The 14,408-nt window shown below is 39.3% G+C and overlaps 1 protein-coding gene across 1 annotated transcript; it reads right to left on the minus strand.

Annotated features, from left to right (window-relative positions):
• Nucleotides 1-2,815: 2,815 nt before the first annotated feature.
• On the minus strand, nucleotides 2,816-13,924 carry LOC132433842 (guanylate-binding protein 1-like). Its single transcript, XM_060025134.1, has 11 exons — nucleotides 13,816-13,924; nucleotides 11,485-11,684; nucleotides 10,838-10,965; nucleotides 9,834-9,943; nucleotides 9,363-9,559; nucleotides 8,513-8,755; nucleotides 7,370-7,650; nucleotides 6,282-6,494; nucleotides 5,536-5,638; nucleotides 5,098-5,291; nucleotides 2,816-4,015 (listed from the first exon to the last, which is right to left on the minus strand). The coding sequence occupies exons 2-11, from the start codon at nucleotides 11,672-11,674 to the stop codon at nucleotides 3,899-3,901; spliced, it is 1,776 nt and encodes a 591-aa protein (XP_059881117.1). The 5' UTR covers nucleotides 11,675-11,684; nucleotides 13,816-13,924; the 3' UTR covers nucleotides 2,816-3,898.
• Between the last annotated feature and the right edge of the window lie 484 nt (nucleotides 13,925-14,408).

Genomic DNA, 14,408 nt, shown 5'->3' on the forward strand with positions numbered 1-14,408 from the left:
ACCGATCCTCTGTGTGGGAATCTCTCCGCACCCCTGTGGCTGCGCTCTCCTCCGAGGCTCCGAAGCTTCCCCCCTCCACCACCCGCAGTCTCCGCCCGCGAAGGAGCTTCTAGTGTGTGGAAACCTTTCCTCCTTCACAGCCCCCTCCCACTAGTGCACGTCCCATCTCCATTCTTTTGTCTCTGTTTATTCTTTTTTCTTTTGCTCTCCCCAGGTACGTGGGGGAGTTTCTTGCCTTTTGGGAGGTCTGAGGTCTTCTGCCAGCATTCAGTAGGTGTTCTGTAGGAGTTGTTCCACGTGTAGATGTATTTCTGATGTATCTGTGGGGAGGAAGGTGATTTCCGCATCTTACTCTTCTGCCATCTTCCCCCTCTCTCAGTTTTCTTTTTTTTGTAGTGTTTTTGTCTGATTGTGGTATCAGAATAATGTTTCTCTTGTAGAATGAGTCAGGAAATCTTTCCTCTTCCATTTTGAATTGGTGTCATTTTTTTCTTTAAATGCTTGATAAAATTCCCAATTCATAAGGGACCATTTGGATTTGTAGAATTGTTTTCCAAAAGTTTTTAAATGGTTTTATTGAGTTATAATGTACATACAAAGAGCTACATACATTTAATGTAAAATTTGATGTGTTTGCACATATGCAAACACACGCGATACAATCAAGGTAGTTGACATTTCCAACACCTCCCATAACCTCTCACCACCTCCCTTTTTGTTTGCCGTAAGAACACTAAAAATGTGTTCTACTCTCTTAACACATTTAAAATGCACAATAGCGTATTTTTAACTATAGGCATTATGTTTCACAGAAGATCTCAAGAACTTATTCATCTAGCATAACTGAAACTTTATACCCTTTGGACAATAAGTTCCCATTCTCACCCCTTCCCCAACTCCCTGCTTACCACTATTATATTCTCTGTTTCTATGAGTTTGATGATTTTAGACACCTCATATATGTGAAGTCATAAAGTATTTGTCTTTTTGTAACTGGTTTATTTCACTTAGCATAATGTCCTCCAGGTTTATCCACGTTGCAAATGGCAAACTTTCCTTCTTAATTAAGGCTGAATAATATTCCTTGTATGTATCTATCACATTTTCTTTATCCAATAATCTGTTGATGGACACTTAGGTTTCTATATCTTGGCTGTTGTGAATAATGCTACAATGAAAGTGAGAATGCAGATATCTCTTTGAGATCCTGATTTAAATTCTTTTGCATATATACCCAGAAGTGGGATTGTTGGATCATACAGTAGTTCTATTTTTAATTTTTGTGAGGAACACCCACACTATCTCCATAGCTGATGCACCATTTTACATTCCTACTAACAGTGTTTGAAGGTTAAAATTTCACCACATCCTTGCCAACACTTGTAATCTTTTCAGGTTTTCAAAAAATAGTAACCATCTAATAGGTAAGAAATGATATCTCATTGTACTTTTAAAATCTTATTTATTTACATCTTTATTAGATTATAATTCCTTTAAAATGTTGTGTTATTTTCTGCTGTATAACAAAGTGAATCAGCTATATGTATACATATATCCCCTCCTTCCCACCCTCCCCATCCCACCCATCTAGGTCATCACAAAGCACTGAGCTGATCTCCCTGTGCTATGCAGCAGCTTCCCACTAGCTATCTATTGTACACATGGTAGTGTATACATGTCAATGCTACTCTCTCACTTCTTCCAGCCTCCCCTTCCCCCATGTGTCCTCAAGTCCATTACCTACATCTGTATCTCTATTCCTGCCCTGCCACTAGGTTCATCAGTACCATTTTCCTAGATTCCATATACATGCATTAATATATGGTATTTGTTTTTCTCTTTCTGACTAACTTCACTCTGTATGACAGACTCTAGGTCCATCCACCTCACTACAACTGATACAGTTTCATTCCTTTTTATGGCTGAGTAATATTCCATTGTATATATATAGCAAATTTTCTTTATCCATTCATCTGTCGATGGACATTTAGGTTGCTTCCATGTCCTGGCTATTGTAAATAGTGCCTTGAACTATTTATAATGAACTATTAATAATGAACATTGTAGCACACGTCTCTTTTTGAATTATGGTTTTCTCAGGGTATAATGCCCAGTAGTGGGATTGCTGGGTCATATGGTAGTTCTATTTTTAGTTTTTTAAGGAACCTCCATACTGTTCTCCATAGTGGCTATATCAATTTACATTCCCACCAACAGTGCAGGAGGGTTCCCTTTTCTCCACACCCTCTCCAGCATTTATTGTTTCTAGATTTTTTGATGATGGCCATTCTAACTGGTGTGTGTGAGATGATATCTCATTGTAGTTTTGATTTGCATTTCTCTAATGATTAGTGATGTTGAGCATCCTTTCATGTGTTTGTTGGCAATCTGTATATCTTCTTTGGAGAAATGTCTATTTAGGTCTTCTGCCCATTTTTGGATTGGGTAGTTTGTTCTTTTGATATTGAGCTGCATGAGCTGCTTGTATATTTTGGAGATTAATCTTTTGTCAGTTGCTGCATTTGCAAATATTTTCTTCCATTCTGAGAGTTGTTTCTGTTGTATAAAGCAAGGGTCTGCAAACTATGGCTTCTGAGTGCCCCCTGTTTTTGAAAACAATGTATTCTGGGAACACAGCCATGCCCACCCATTTGTGTATCATTAATGGCTGCTTTATGGCAGAGTTGAGTAGTTGAGTCAGAGACCATATGGCTCACAAAGCCATGAATAGTTACTATCCCATCTTTTACAGAAAAGTTAGCCAACCTTTGCTATATAAATTAGAACCTTATTTTTTTGGTGAAAAACTTAAAAAAAATCAGAAATGTAAAGTTCAGTGAAGCATAATTTATTTCCAGATTGAAAATAATTCTTAATTGCTTTAAGAAACTTCAACCACATACCTAGGGCTTTTGACAATTGTGATAAAGTCTATACTAAGTAATATCAAGAGCATTATTCTACTGGTCAAAAAAAGCAAAAAACAACGCATATTCTCTTGGGGGAAAATAAGCAGGCTTTCAAGTATGCTTCTTAAGAATTGGGAAAAGATAGCCTAAACTCTAGGGTTATAAATGATCTAATAATTAATTTAGCTCAGTTTTCTAACATATTATCAGTCATCATTTCAAGTTCATCTTTGCAAATTATAAATTGCTACAAACACACAATGTATACTTGTCATAATGTTACTATGTTTAGTCCAGGGTCACTTACCTAAAGTTCTAAAGAGTCCCATTACAGTTATAATCTGGGTGAACTGAGCAAGAAGGGAAAGTTTCCTTCTTTAGCCCATTTATTTATGATCCAACTCATACTCATGCTAATGGCTTCTTCCATCTTCCTACAGACATTCTGTAGAGCTTCTAGATCGCTATATAAGGTGATTTGCTTTAGCTTGGAATTCACCAGTAAGTGTTGCCCATTCCCAGTGTCCAGGAATCACATCATTGCTGACAGACTGTGCAGTCTTGAAACAATGGGACACTGTATACTGTCTTCACTAAGAAGCTAGAATGGTTGTCCCTGATATTGGAACTTGTGGTGCACTTGGCCAAACTCATGACCAACTATGTCCCAAGACTTTAACCTAAGACTTTGCTCAGTATCCACTTGTCTAACTTGTAGTCATCTGGAAGAAGAAACTCCTGGGTGGTACAAGGTTATGATACCTCCTGGGTTGGCACAGAGGTAAAATGCATCTTGTTACACAGTTTACAGTATTGTGAGGAAGATGGACATGATTTCAATTATAGTACTGCATGCCTTTGCAAATATTTAGTATAATAAAACTGTGAAATCTAAATATTATCAAGTGTGGTGACATTTTTCTTAATTTTAAACTGCTTGAGTAATGCCTCTGATAAGAGTGACCAGGAAAGCTCTAATTTTTAGTTCTTTAGCTTAGGCAACATTGCGTCCTTGGTTTTTGCATCTCCTTCTGGAGATTCTGTATTTCTTTATGAAGTCGTCTGTTCTCTTCTTGGAATCCTTCCTGTAGTAGTCGGCGCTGTTCCTAAAAAAGTACAAATGGAGACTGAATAACGTGTCACATTAAGTAAATCTCTAACTTCTATCTAGTTTCCACATTCATAGATTTTTAAAAAAATATTTAATTTCTTCTTGAAATTTTCTCTACCATTAATTTCATTATACTTTCTCTTGGTCCTTCTAGCTCTGTGATTACTTTTTCTGAGTCTCCTTGAGTCAAGAAGGATTTTGGGCTTATATATCCCAATATGTTGATGAACCTAATTACCAGTATTAATTTTTTTTGTCCCATTAATTGTATATAATCTTTGTCGGCAATCTTAATGAAATGTTTGGCTTCAGATCTTATCTATGCATTGTGATTTTTTTATGTACACACACACAACACAGAAATAAGTGAAGAATTTGCAAAATCTGATACGGTGTCTGAATCTTAGATCAGGGAATTTGATCTAAGCTTCCACAATTTGGTGGCAGGGGGGCAAAGTGCAGGTAAGGGAATCAGGGCCCCAGACAGACCATACTGGCTTTCTGCACTTAATTCCCAGCTCAAAACATACTAGGAGCAGGACAAAGAAAACAGGTAGGAGTGATAGACTGACACAGTGGTGTAAGAGTTGAGTCCTTCTGCTTATGAAGGTTCTCTTCGAGCTAAAATCTGTGACAGAAGAAAAATTCGTGGATTCCTCTAACTGGTGAAGACTGTTCAGATATCTTCCCAAGCATTGTGGCCCTATAAAAATTATTTAGTCTTGTCTGAACCTGTTTCGTCTCCTAAGTAATATGGACATAGCAGCTCTTGCTTCGTATAGTACTAAGCAAGAGATATGGATAAGACTTTTTTATAATATCTAGGAGATAATAGCTACCATGATTGGCAGATATAGTGGTAATGGACTGGGTGTGACATAACTGCAAATAAAATCTTTTAACAACCAGACATTGTAGGGGCCAGTTCAGGCTGGTAGATAGGGATTGAAAAGTCCAAGTGGGCAAGCAAGGTCCTTCTTCTGGGCTTCATGTTCTCACTGCCATGCCAAGTTTGTGAACAGGGAGTGTGGAGAGAAAACAGAATAACAGGAACCTCAAGGTGATACAATTAAATACCTGAAGTTTGAGAGATAGAGTTCTCTCTTGCTCTTGCAGCAACTGGGCCCTATCCCTCTCCATCTTCTCAGTCAGTTGTTTCACATGTTCCTGATAACTCTTTTCTTTCTGTTCCATCATCTGCTGATTCTTTATTTGCATTTCCTCCAGCATTTTTGCAGCAGTCTGTGCAGATTCAGCTTTCACACGTTCCACTGTTAGGAGGAAAAGGAAAAAGAAAAATGAATGTGGGTGACCATGTTGCTTCTTTCTTCCATGTACACTTAACCTGTCACTGTTGCTACTGACTGTGTATGCCCTACTCAAAAATGACTTTAGCGAGTAAGAGGCATCTTTTCTCATCTTGCTATAGTTTAAGGATCCTAGGCTCACCCAGCCAAATTAATTAGAATTTTTAAGCGCTTTCAAGGCTGTCTAGTCTCTTGACTCGCTGCTCACCTTCAATCAACTTTTCCTTCTCTGAGAGAGTCTGGTCTGTCTGTAGAATTGCAGCAATCACAGGCTCCTTGGACTTCAAATATTCCTGAAGAATTTCTTCAGCCTAGGACCCAGAAAAGAATGGGGTTAGTAATAGGAAATAGCTGTAAGCACTTATTCCTGTTTGCCCACCATCTTGCCCTCTAGGAATTGCTCCTCTTGGTCTTGGCATGCTGGTGGTCAAGATTCCCTGTCACTGGGGTGAGCACATGCTCCAGGCTGGCCAAGCATGACAGCTTCCTGAGCAGAATCTTTATAAGAGATTGATATAGATATAAATAGTGATTCTCTGTTCTTTTAGACTGAGGGCTCTAATTTTGGAGCTGTTGGCACTGTGGTCTCATATGGGGTGAACTTGTTGGAGAATGAAGCCATCATTGAGAAAGCAGATCAGAAAAAGGTATGGAGGGAGAATGGGAGGGAGGGAAGTGTGAGGTTGAGGGGAGGAACATGCAGAGAGATAAATGATGACATTATTTGAAATTTTGGATACCTCTGATAATCCAATTTGTAACTCAGTTGTTAATTGAGTGCACTCTTTTGGATGAGCACATAGGATATATCTGGTATAACAGGCTCCCTGTATGTGTTTATTAAATGAGAGCATGAATGCTGTCGGTCCTGTAATTGCGCATCTGTGTGCAATTCGCTTGGTCATGTTGTTTCAAGGAACACGTCAGCAACTTCCCAGAATCAATTTTGGTTACCTGTATTCCCTTCCTGGGCTCCTGAAGATACTTTTTCTTCAGCTCTTGTATCTTTTCAATGAAGAGGCGATAGCCTCCTCGTTTAGAATAAATCCCCTTTTTCAGACCTTCTTCTAGAGGACTGAAAATATCCTTAAGTAAAGCTGAGCAACGATCTGATGATGCTTTAAGATTCTTGTTACAAAAGTCATCTCGCTTTTCGTCTAGCTGGGCCTTTAATGTAAAAAATAGGAAGTAAAAAGAATAGTGAAAAGATGTTAACTTGACCTCAGAATTTCTGGAAAGTCTTCTCAAAAAAATAAAAATATAAAAGGTCTGTGACCCCCTAGATGAACTTACAGGCACTCACAACACCATATCCTTCCTGCTGATCCTGACTTTCTACAAAGGTCCCTTTCACCATGGAGGTGACCTTCAGAGCAGAGATTACTAGCTATATACTACACCTTTGGAGATAAACTCCTGCTTTTCAAACTGGACCAGTGATTGCATATGCACTAAATGTGGCTCAACATAAGCCTGCTCATGATAACTAAGGCTAAAATTTTCTTTGTTTTTGGCCAAAATATCCAATCAGCCTGATAACAATGAGCATGTAATTTGATTAGAAGCTCTGATTGTTACTTATATGTATGTAATGAAATTATAGGGAAGAATATTAGTTTATTCATGAAAGAAAAAAGTTTCAATGCACCATAATAAAGTATATCATAGGGCTTCCCTGGTGGCACAGTGGTTGAGAGTCCGCCTGCCGATGCAGGGGACATGGGTTCGTGCCCCAGTGCGGGAAGATCCCACATTCCACGGAGCAGCTGGGCCCGTGAGCCATGGCTGCTGAGCCTGCGCGTCCGGAGCCTGAGGTCCGCAACGGGAGAGGCTGCAACAGTGAGAGGCCCGCGTACCGCAAAAAAAAGAAAAAAAGTATATCATAATAAAATTGGTTCCTCTTATGATAATAACAAATAGTGTTTGTCACCATTTAAAAGTCTAGTAAAAATTGCTTTTCTCCAAATAAGCACCCATTTCATTTTCTAGTAGTACTTTACTTTCCAAGAGCCTAATCTGTATAAACTTAAGGAAAAAATTACCGCTAAATCCTTTTGAAATAAATGGTCTATATCTTTCCAGGACATCCTCATGAAGACTTCAATGGCCTCCTTCTCAATAGTCCTGTGCAGGTCCAGCAGCTCCTGGAGGGTTTCAGTGGGCAGCTGCAGCTTCTGAGCCATCTGCTGGTCATAGTGGGCAATGGCCTTTTTCACTGCAGCTGTGTTCTCGATCTCAGACAAGGCCAGGACTGCATTCTCCACGCAGGGCAGATCCCCACTACTGATGGCACTGACATAGGTCTGCACCAGGGTTTCTAGACCTACAAATAGAGATCAAATGATGATGTTTATTGTAGGAGGAGTGAGGAAACTTTCTATTCTGTGCAATTCTTATGATGTCTATTACCAACCATTTGCCTTACAGCATCAATGTCCTCAGTATCACCTGAAAACTGGCTAAAAATGCAGACTCTCAGCCTCTGCCCCAGTTCAACTGACTTAGACCCTCGTCTTTGGCAAGATCCTCAGGTGGTACATATGCACATCAAAGGTTGAGAACCTCTGCTCTAGATAGCCTAGGCCTGTGTTTATTGAGTACATTTACTTCACCCCCAAGCATTGTTAGGACAGAAACCATCTCTCTCTCATTTATGTCTGTATCATCAGCCCTGGTAGGTCCATGGGAAACATTCGATTAATATTTGTGGAACAAATCAAAAGGAGTCCTGCATTTTGTTTATTCTAGCAGAGCATTGTCCAGAAGAACTTTCTGTGATGATGGAAGTATTCTATATGTGCTGTCCAGTGTGGTAGCCACTACACATGTGTAGTGTGAGCCCTTGAGACACAGCTGTGTGATCAGAATGTTAAATTTCTTTAATTTTAATTAGTTTACATTTAAATTTAGATAGCTGCACTTATCTAGTGACAACCATATTGCACAGGGAAGGTCCAGTTTACTAGGACAGTTTTAAGCTTTTAGAGCTATTTTCCTTTGGCCTTTTCTATCTTTCCTCACCTAAGAATTGTGACTAATAAAACCTGTTAGAAGTGTTGGTGACATCTAGAATTTAACACAATAATAGCAGTAGATGTGCATTTTTCAAAGCGGAAGCTAGGTGGATGTTATTACACCATCTTTTCGTGTTAACCGTGAGAGTAAAGACTGGGAAGAGAACTCACGAGGTCCATTGACCTTGATGCCTCCTGAAAGGGTTTTAGTTTTGGAATTTTTAAAGATGTAGGAACAGAAGACTGCAGCTTGTTGTACAAATTCGGGGTCCAGCTTATCATCACACAGTTCCTCAAGCTGGCCCAGTTTCTTCCTATCAGTGGGCCGATCGAAGATAAAGCATTTCTTCTTTGGGAAGAACTTCCGGATACAGAGTCGAGGCAGATTGAAATTTTTATCTTTTTGACTGGTACCTGGAAGAAGATAAAAAGAATTTGCCTAATATAGGGGCTTGCAAACTTTTTCTGTAAAGGGCCAAACAGTAAATATTTTAGGCTTTGCAAGCCAGATGGTCTCTTTTCCAAGTACTCAATTCTACTACTGTAGCATGAAATCAGCCATAGACAGTCTATAAATGAATGGGCATAGCATGATTCCAATAAAACCTTATTTACAAAATCAGCTGGCAGGCTGGATTGGACATTATTTGCCTGTGAGCCATCCTTTGCCAACCCCTAGACTAGTGCATGGTTCATGCTTTTATTTATTTTCTTCAAATGAATTACCTATTCTACTCCATATTCTTTGGTTAATTACAGCACCACAAGCCCTAAGCAGGGATATAATGTAAGTCTAATCACAGCACAGGGAAAGGTGAAAGAAATGAAACCTGTTCTTAAAACAGGGAGAAAATCAAATCAAATCTGTTCATTCAGATAGTAAACAAGTGTTACTTCTTAGTAATCGCCCCCTGAGAAGAAATAGAAACTATAAATATAAGAAAACTCTTGATAGAAAACTAAAGAACGATCGTTTTATCGTGTTTTGTCATCCCATTTACCGATTCTAAGTTCCCTTTACCTTTCTTAAGCCTGAGTGAATTCTCCAGGTACTCGTCTGCTGTGATGGATTGTCCATCTGCCTCCAAGTCTAGGGAGAAATCCCTCAGTGTCCATACAAAGTCTGGAAAGAAGCTCACAAAGTCAGCTGAATCCTCAACCCCATCCACATCAGGTGAAGCTTTTGCCCTGATTCTCTCTGTGAGCTCCGTCACATAGCTGAGCAGCAAATTAAGGAAAACTGGCCTAAAAGGACAGCGCCCGCCACCCTATATTAGTTACATATACAAAACCCTTGTTTCGCCTCTGTTCTTAACCCAAGTATCAATTCTTCAGTAGGTATTGATACGTAGGATTTTCCCCCTGCCCTTGAATTATTTTTTATGTTTCTCTTTTTGTGCTTGATTCACAAGGACTCACAGTTAGGCAGCTGTTTTTATTAATACTGGTCTCCCCTCTGACTCTGATGCTGGTTTGAACCCAAAAAAGATACTGAAGTTGGTCCATGGCCTGCTGGTTGATGGTTCCCATACTATTGTACACAAAAGTGCTGCTCAGGAGTATTGCTAGGGCAAATATCCAGGAGTCATTCTGGTTGTCACCCTGGAAATCAGAGTACATTTGGACCAGGATTATTTTTCATTCTCATGGCACTTTTCAGATCAGCAGTAGTAAAAGGATGCTCATTTAATTAGAGGTTTTTTTTAGACTAACGCCCTATACGAGGAAACCAAATCCAAGCAAAAATGATAGTTAGTAGGACTTGAACTTTGAATAGTTTTCTGATTAGTGTTTTTGGTTTACCCTGATTCTCACTAGACCCTCTTATAATCATTGGTAGATAATTGCAAACAAATAGTCACTGCTTGTGGGCATTCTAAGGCCTTAAATATAATTTAAATGTAAACTTTTCTCTTTATTTTTACAGAACAATTGTCTTAATATAAGGGTAATAATACATGTATCTATCTCACTGAGCAATTGTTGTGCACCTAACACTTTCCATTACTTATCTTTTAAGTATTCAAAACAATACTATGAGGCAAATGTAGATCTATTACATCTGTTTTACAGATAAGAAAGCTGAGGTTAAAAGAGATCAAATAATGTGCTAAGATCATTGAATTACTGACAGACTTTAAATTTAAAGCCAAGGGTATGGGACTTCAGAACCTAAATCCTTAACTAAAGTTCTTTGCAGGATAAGATTCATTATGTTGAATTTATTTGTATTCCCTTTATGCATCTGGGTTAACTGGCTTAGCTTACAGCCTTTTAATAATTAGAATAGTGTCGACTGACCACTATGCTCTTCTCCTAGGATTCTGCCTTATGAATATTTTCCTGACCCCTCATTGCTAAACTGGGTCTCATGGCATGTAAACAGAAATGAAAAAACGTGGTAAAGTGCAAGTTCTTATTTAAAGAAAAATTAAATAGTGTAGAGAATATTCAGACATGAGGGGCTTAGTCCAAATTTGAATCCTCAGTCCTTACCTTCTCCACATCCCCCAGGCCCTCGGTATCAAGCAGAACTAGAGTATGTTCTGGCTTCTTGGGATGAGGCACACACCACATCCAGATGCCCTTCGTGTGAGACTGCACCGTGGAGCCCAGAGAAAAACCTGCAAGGGGGCATGGGGTTAAGAAAGGGTGGAGTTTTAATAGCAGATGGATCTTGAAATTGAGATAATAGTTAACAACATCAAGGTTTAAAGAGACCAATGAAAACGTAATCAGTATTGATCTTAACTGCAACCAGAAGAAGAGAGAAATTAGAACATTCAGTACAAACTGAAATATTTATTTTACCTTAAAGATCAGTATAAGCTTGATGTTAATCCACATACGTTTTAGTAAATGTTTTATTGTTTATTATTATCTGTATTAATTTTCTTTATTACTACCTTACTCCTTCCAGAAAGGCATATTTATACTTTAAAGAGAAAATTAAGGCAAAGTGGTGAGAAAGAGTTGACTCTTATCGTCCAGCACAGATTAAATAAGAAACCCATCACTGTATTGAAAGTTAGCTTTCAATATTCCTCCCAGGTCTCTAACTTCCTCTCCTCACATCACTGTTCTGCACGCTGGGAGTGTGGTTGGCAGAAGGGACTCGGCTGGGCTTTGCTGGTGCCACTCACCCTTGTTCTTCCCAGCCAGCTTGTTCATCAGGTAGGATTTGCCGGTGCGGTAGAGGCCCACGATAGCCACCACCACAACGGGCTGCTGAATGGCAGACAGGATCTTCAGAGCTTTCGGATTAACCAATAGTCGCCCATTAATGTTCTCGATGAGGCACTCTGGGCCTGACATGTGGGTCTCTGAGGCCATGTTCCCTTGTCTGCAGGGGAAGAGATGGGATGAATTAGAATTTCTGGTCTAAGCAGATCAAGAGTTTTCACAAGGTTATTTTGCATTCAGAAGGAGGAATCATAAAATCCCCCAGCATGACCTAGTTTTGTGTCAACAGTGACATAGATGAGGGAAAGACATTTTAGAAAGTTATGGAAGTATTATCAAAGTAGTCCACTAAAAAAATATTGGTATGACAGTGATTTATCAATATTCAACCACCCTCATGAACAAAATCTTATATTTAGTTTACCATGGAAAACTTTTATTTTGGACTTTCATTTAAAAATTTATACTAGACATTAAATGTAAAATAGAATAAGATTCAGAGAGATTCATTGTACACCCTGGCTATGTGTGAGAAATACAATATTTATTTATTCACTAATTCTTACTATGAATAAAGAATTTCATGAATAAATGTTCATCACTTGATATATGTCTCTGAACAATTTCTGGTGATTTGAAATGTGTTTTTTCTCACTAGTTAGCCTTATTTTTACTGGGATAAGGGTCCACAGAACTTCTCACACTGCTATTCTAGAAGTGGAACTTACTTTAGCAAATTTTATAAAAATATGTGACCTTGTGAAACACGTGGCTAGGGACCCTTCCAAAACCTTGGTATGGGCTTGTGGAAGCAAGGGGCTCTGAAACTTAAAATGTATTAGCTTCAGAATAAATTAGCCTCAAACTAAGTGGGGGTAAAGTGCACATCTGCGAATACTGCATGTTGCTAAAAATCGTATTTGTACGTGTGTGTGTGTGTGTGTGTGTGTGTGTGTGTGTGTGTGTGTGTATGTGTAAGGGAACAAAAGATAATGAAATAAATATTAAAAGATCAGGAGACAGATCAGGAGAACTAAAGAAGAAAGTTGTTGAAAGAAAATATCTATATTTCCAACCATGCACTTCCAAGTTTTCTGTTTTCTTCTTTTTTTCCATTTTGTAGAGAAGTAGAAACAGGAAGAGGAGTAGGGGTAAAGAGGGGGGATGGGGATGGAAAAGGGGAGGGGAAGCTGAAAAGAAGAGAGAGGTGTCAGACAAGGTAGGTGATGAATAAGCTAATGCCAAGTCAAGGAATTCAGAGGAAGAGTTTGCAAAAGGCAAGATCCAAACTTCTTGAGAACACAGAGAGGGCAAAGTAAACAAAGATGCTGCCTTCAGTGCTGCACCACAGTAGATTCTTTAAAGAGGAAGCTTTTTAGTGAAGTAGTGGGGCTGAATTCTGCTCCTAAGGGGTAAGGAGTGAATTGACCACAAGAAATTGGATCTAGTGAACTTGTGCTATTTCTAAAAGAAGAAGCCCACTTTGAAACAAAGTTCAAATGTAGGACTGAAGAGTATGGTATTTTCATGAATCTACACCTTTCACTTTGGGTTTCAGGATTTTTTTTTTGTCTTTAACAGTGTCATGTAGCTATTTCCACTGCATCTCATTTACTATTCTTTCCTTCTCATGAAAATAACCTATTTGTTGTCCTTTCAGTTTCTTAGCTGCAGGTACATCAGTATTGAATAAGTTGTATCAAAGACAATGGTAATTTTGGGGCTTCCCTGGTGGCACAGTGGTTGAGAGTCGGCCTGCCGATGCAGGGCACATGGGTTCGTGCCCCGGTCCGGGAAGATCCCACATGCCGCAGAGGGGCTGGGCCCGTGAGCCATGGCCGCTGAGCCTGCACGTCCGGAGCCTGTGCTCCGCAGAGGGAGAGGCCACAACAGTGAGAGACCCGCGTACGGCAAAAAAAAAAAAAAAAGACAATGGTAATTTAATTGTGTCCCCAGTCAACACAGACAACATCAGCAAAGAGAAAGACAATCCTAATGCATTTCAAGATCTTAGTTTAGCTCCATGTCCCTGGTGCCTAATTCTACACAAGCACAGTAATGACCCAGGGATGTGCTGCCACCTGATAACACCAGGATTTCATCTGACCTCGTGCCCCACATTAGGCTCTGCTGAAACCTATTTTGATGCTGGTCATTTTTTAGAAAACTAACTAACCCTTAAAAATCCCTTCCCATCCCTGCACTAATCTTAACATGGGCTCCTTTTCCCAGAGCAAGGCTGCTTTAGCACTGGAGACAGAGCTGCTTTGAGGAAAAAGTAGAGTTCTTACCTGTTTTCTTCTCAGTTTAGGTGGAGTGGTTCTGTAACTTCTCTGTCTCTCACTAGATGGTTAGACTTTTATTTCACCCACCCAATGTCATTGGACTCGCCTGATTTCCTGTAAAGACCAGACCGAAGCAGTGAAGCAATCTCTGTAAAAGATTTACAGTAATATGAAACTGAAAGCACTGAAAACAGAACAATGACTCAGTAAGCATAAAAGGAATTTTTGGAAGCTATCCTCTTTGGAGGGAACACGGGTTTGACACTACTTCTCAACTAGAACCTTCACATTAATTTTTTTTGAAAGACATCTGAGAAACAATTTGGTGTTTAAAAAAGTGTCTATTAGATACTTAAATGTAATGGAATGTATCCGGGATTGGGGGTCAGTTTGGGAAACCTAGAATGAGGAAGCATATTTTTAGTTTTAATTTCTTTAAATAATGGACACACTTACAGTGGACTGGTTCCTCATTTGTGCATGCTGTAAGTGAGGAAAAGGACACACATTCGTGAACACGCAGCCCCTGGAACTTAATACCCAGTGCACAGGCTGGAAGGGGCTCCATGTGTTACACATGTGTTCCAGGCTCAGTGCTG

This window comes from Delphinus delphis, chromosome 1 (assembly GCF_949987515.2).
Source record: "Delphinus delphis chromosome 1, mDelDel1.2, whole genome shotgun sequence".
Lineage (NCBI taxonomy): Eukaryota > Metazoa > Chordata > Mammalia > Artiodactyla > Delphinidae > Delphinus > Delphinus delphis.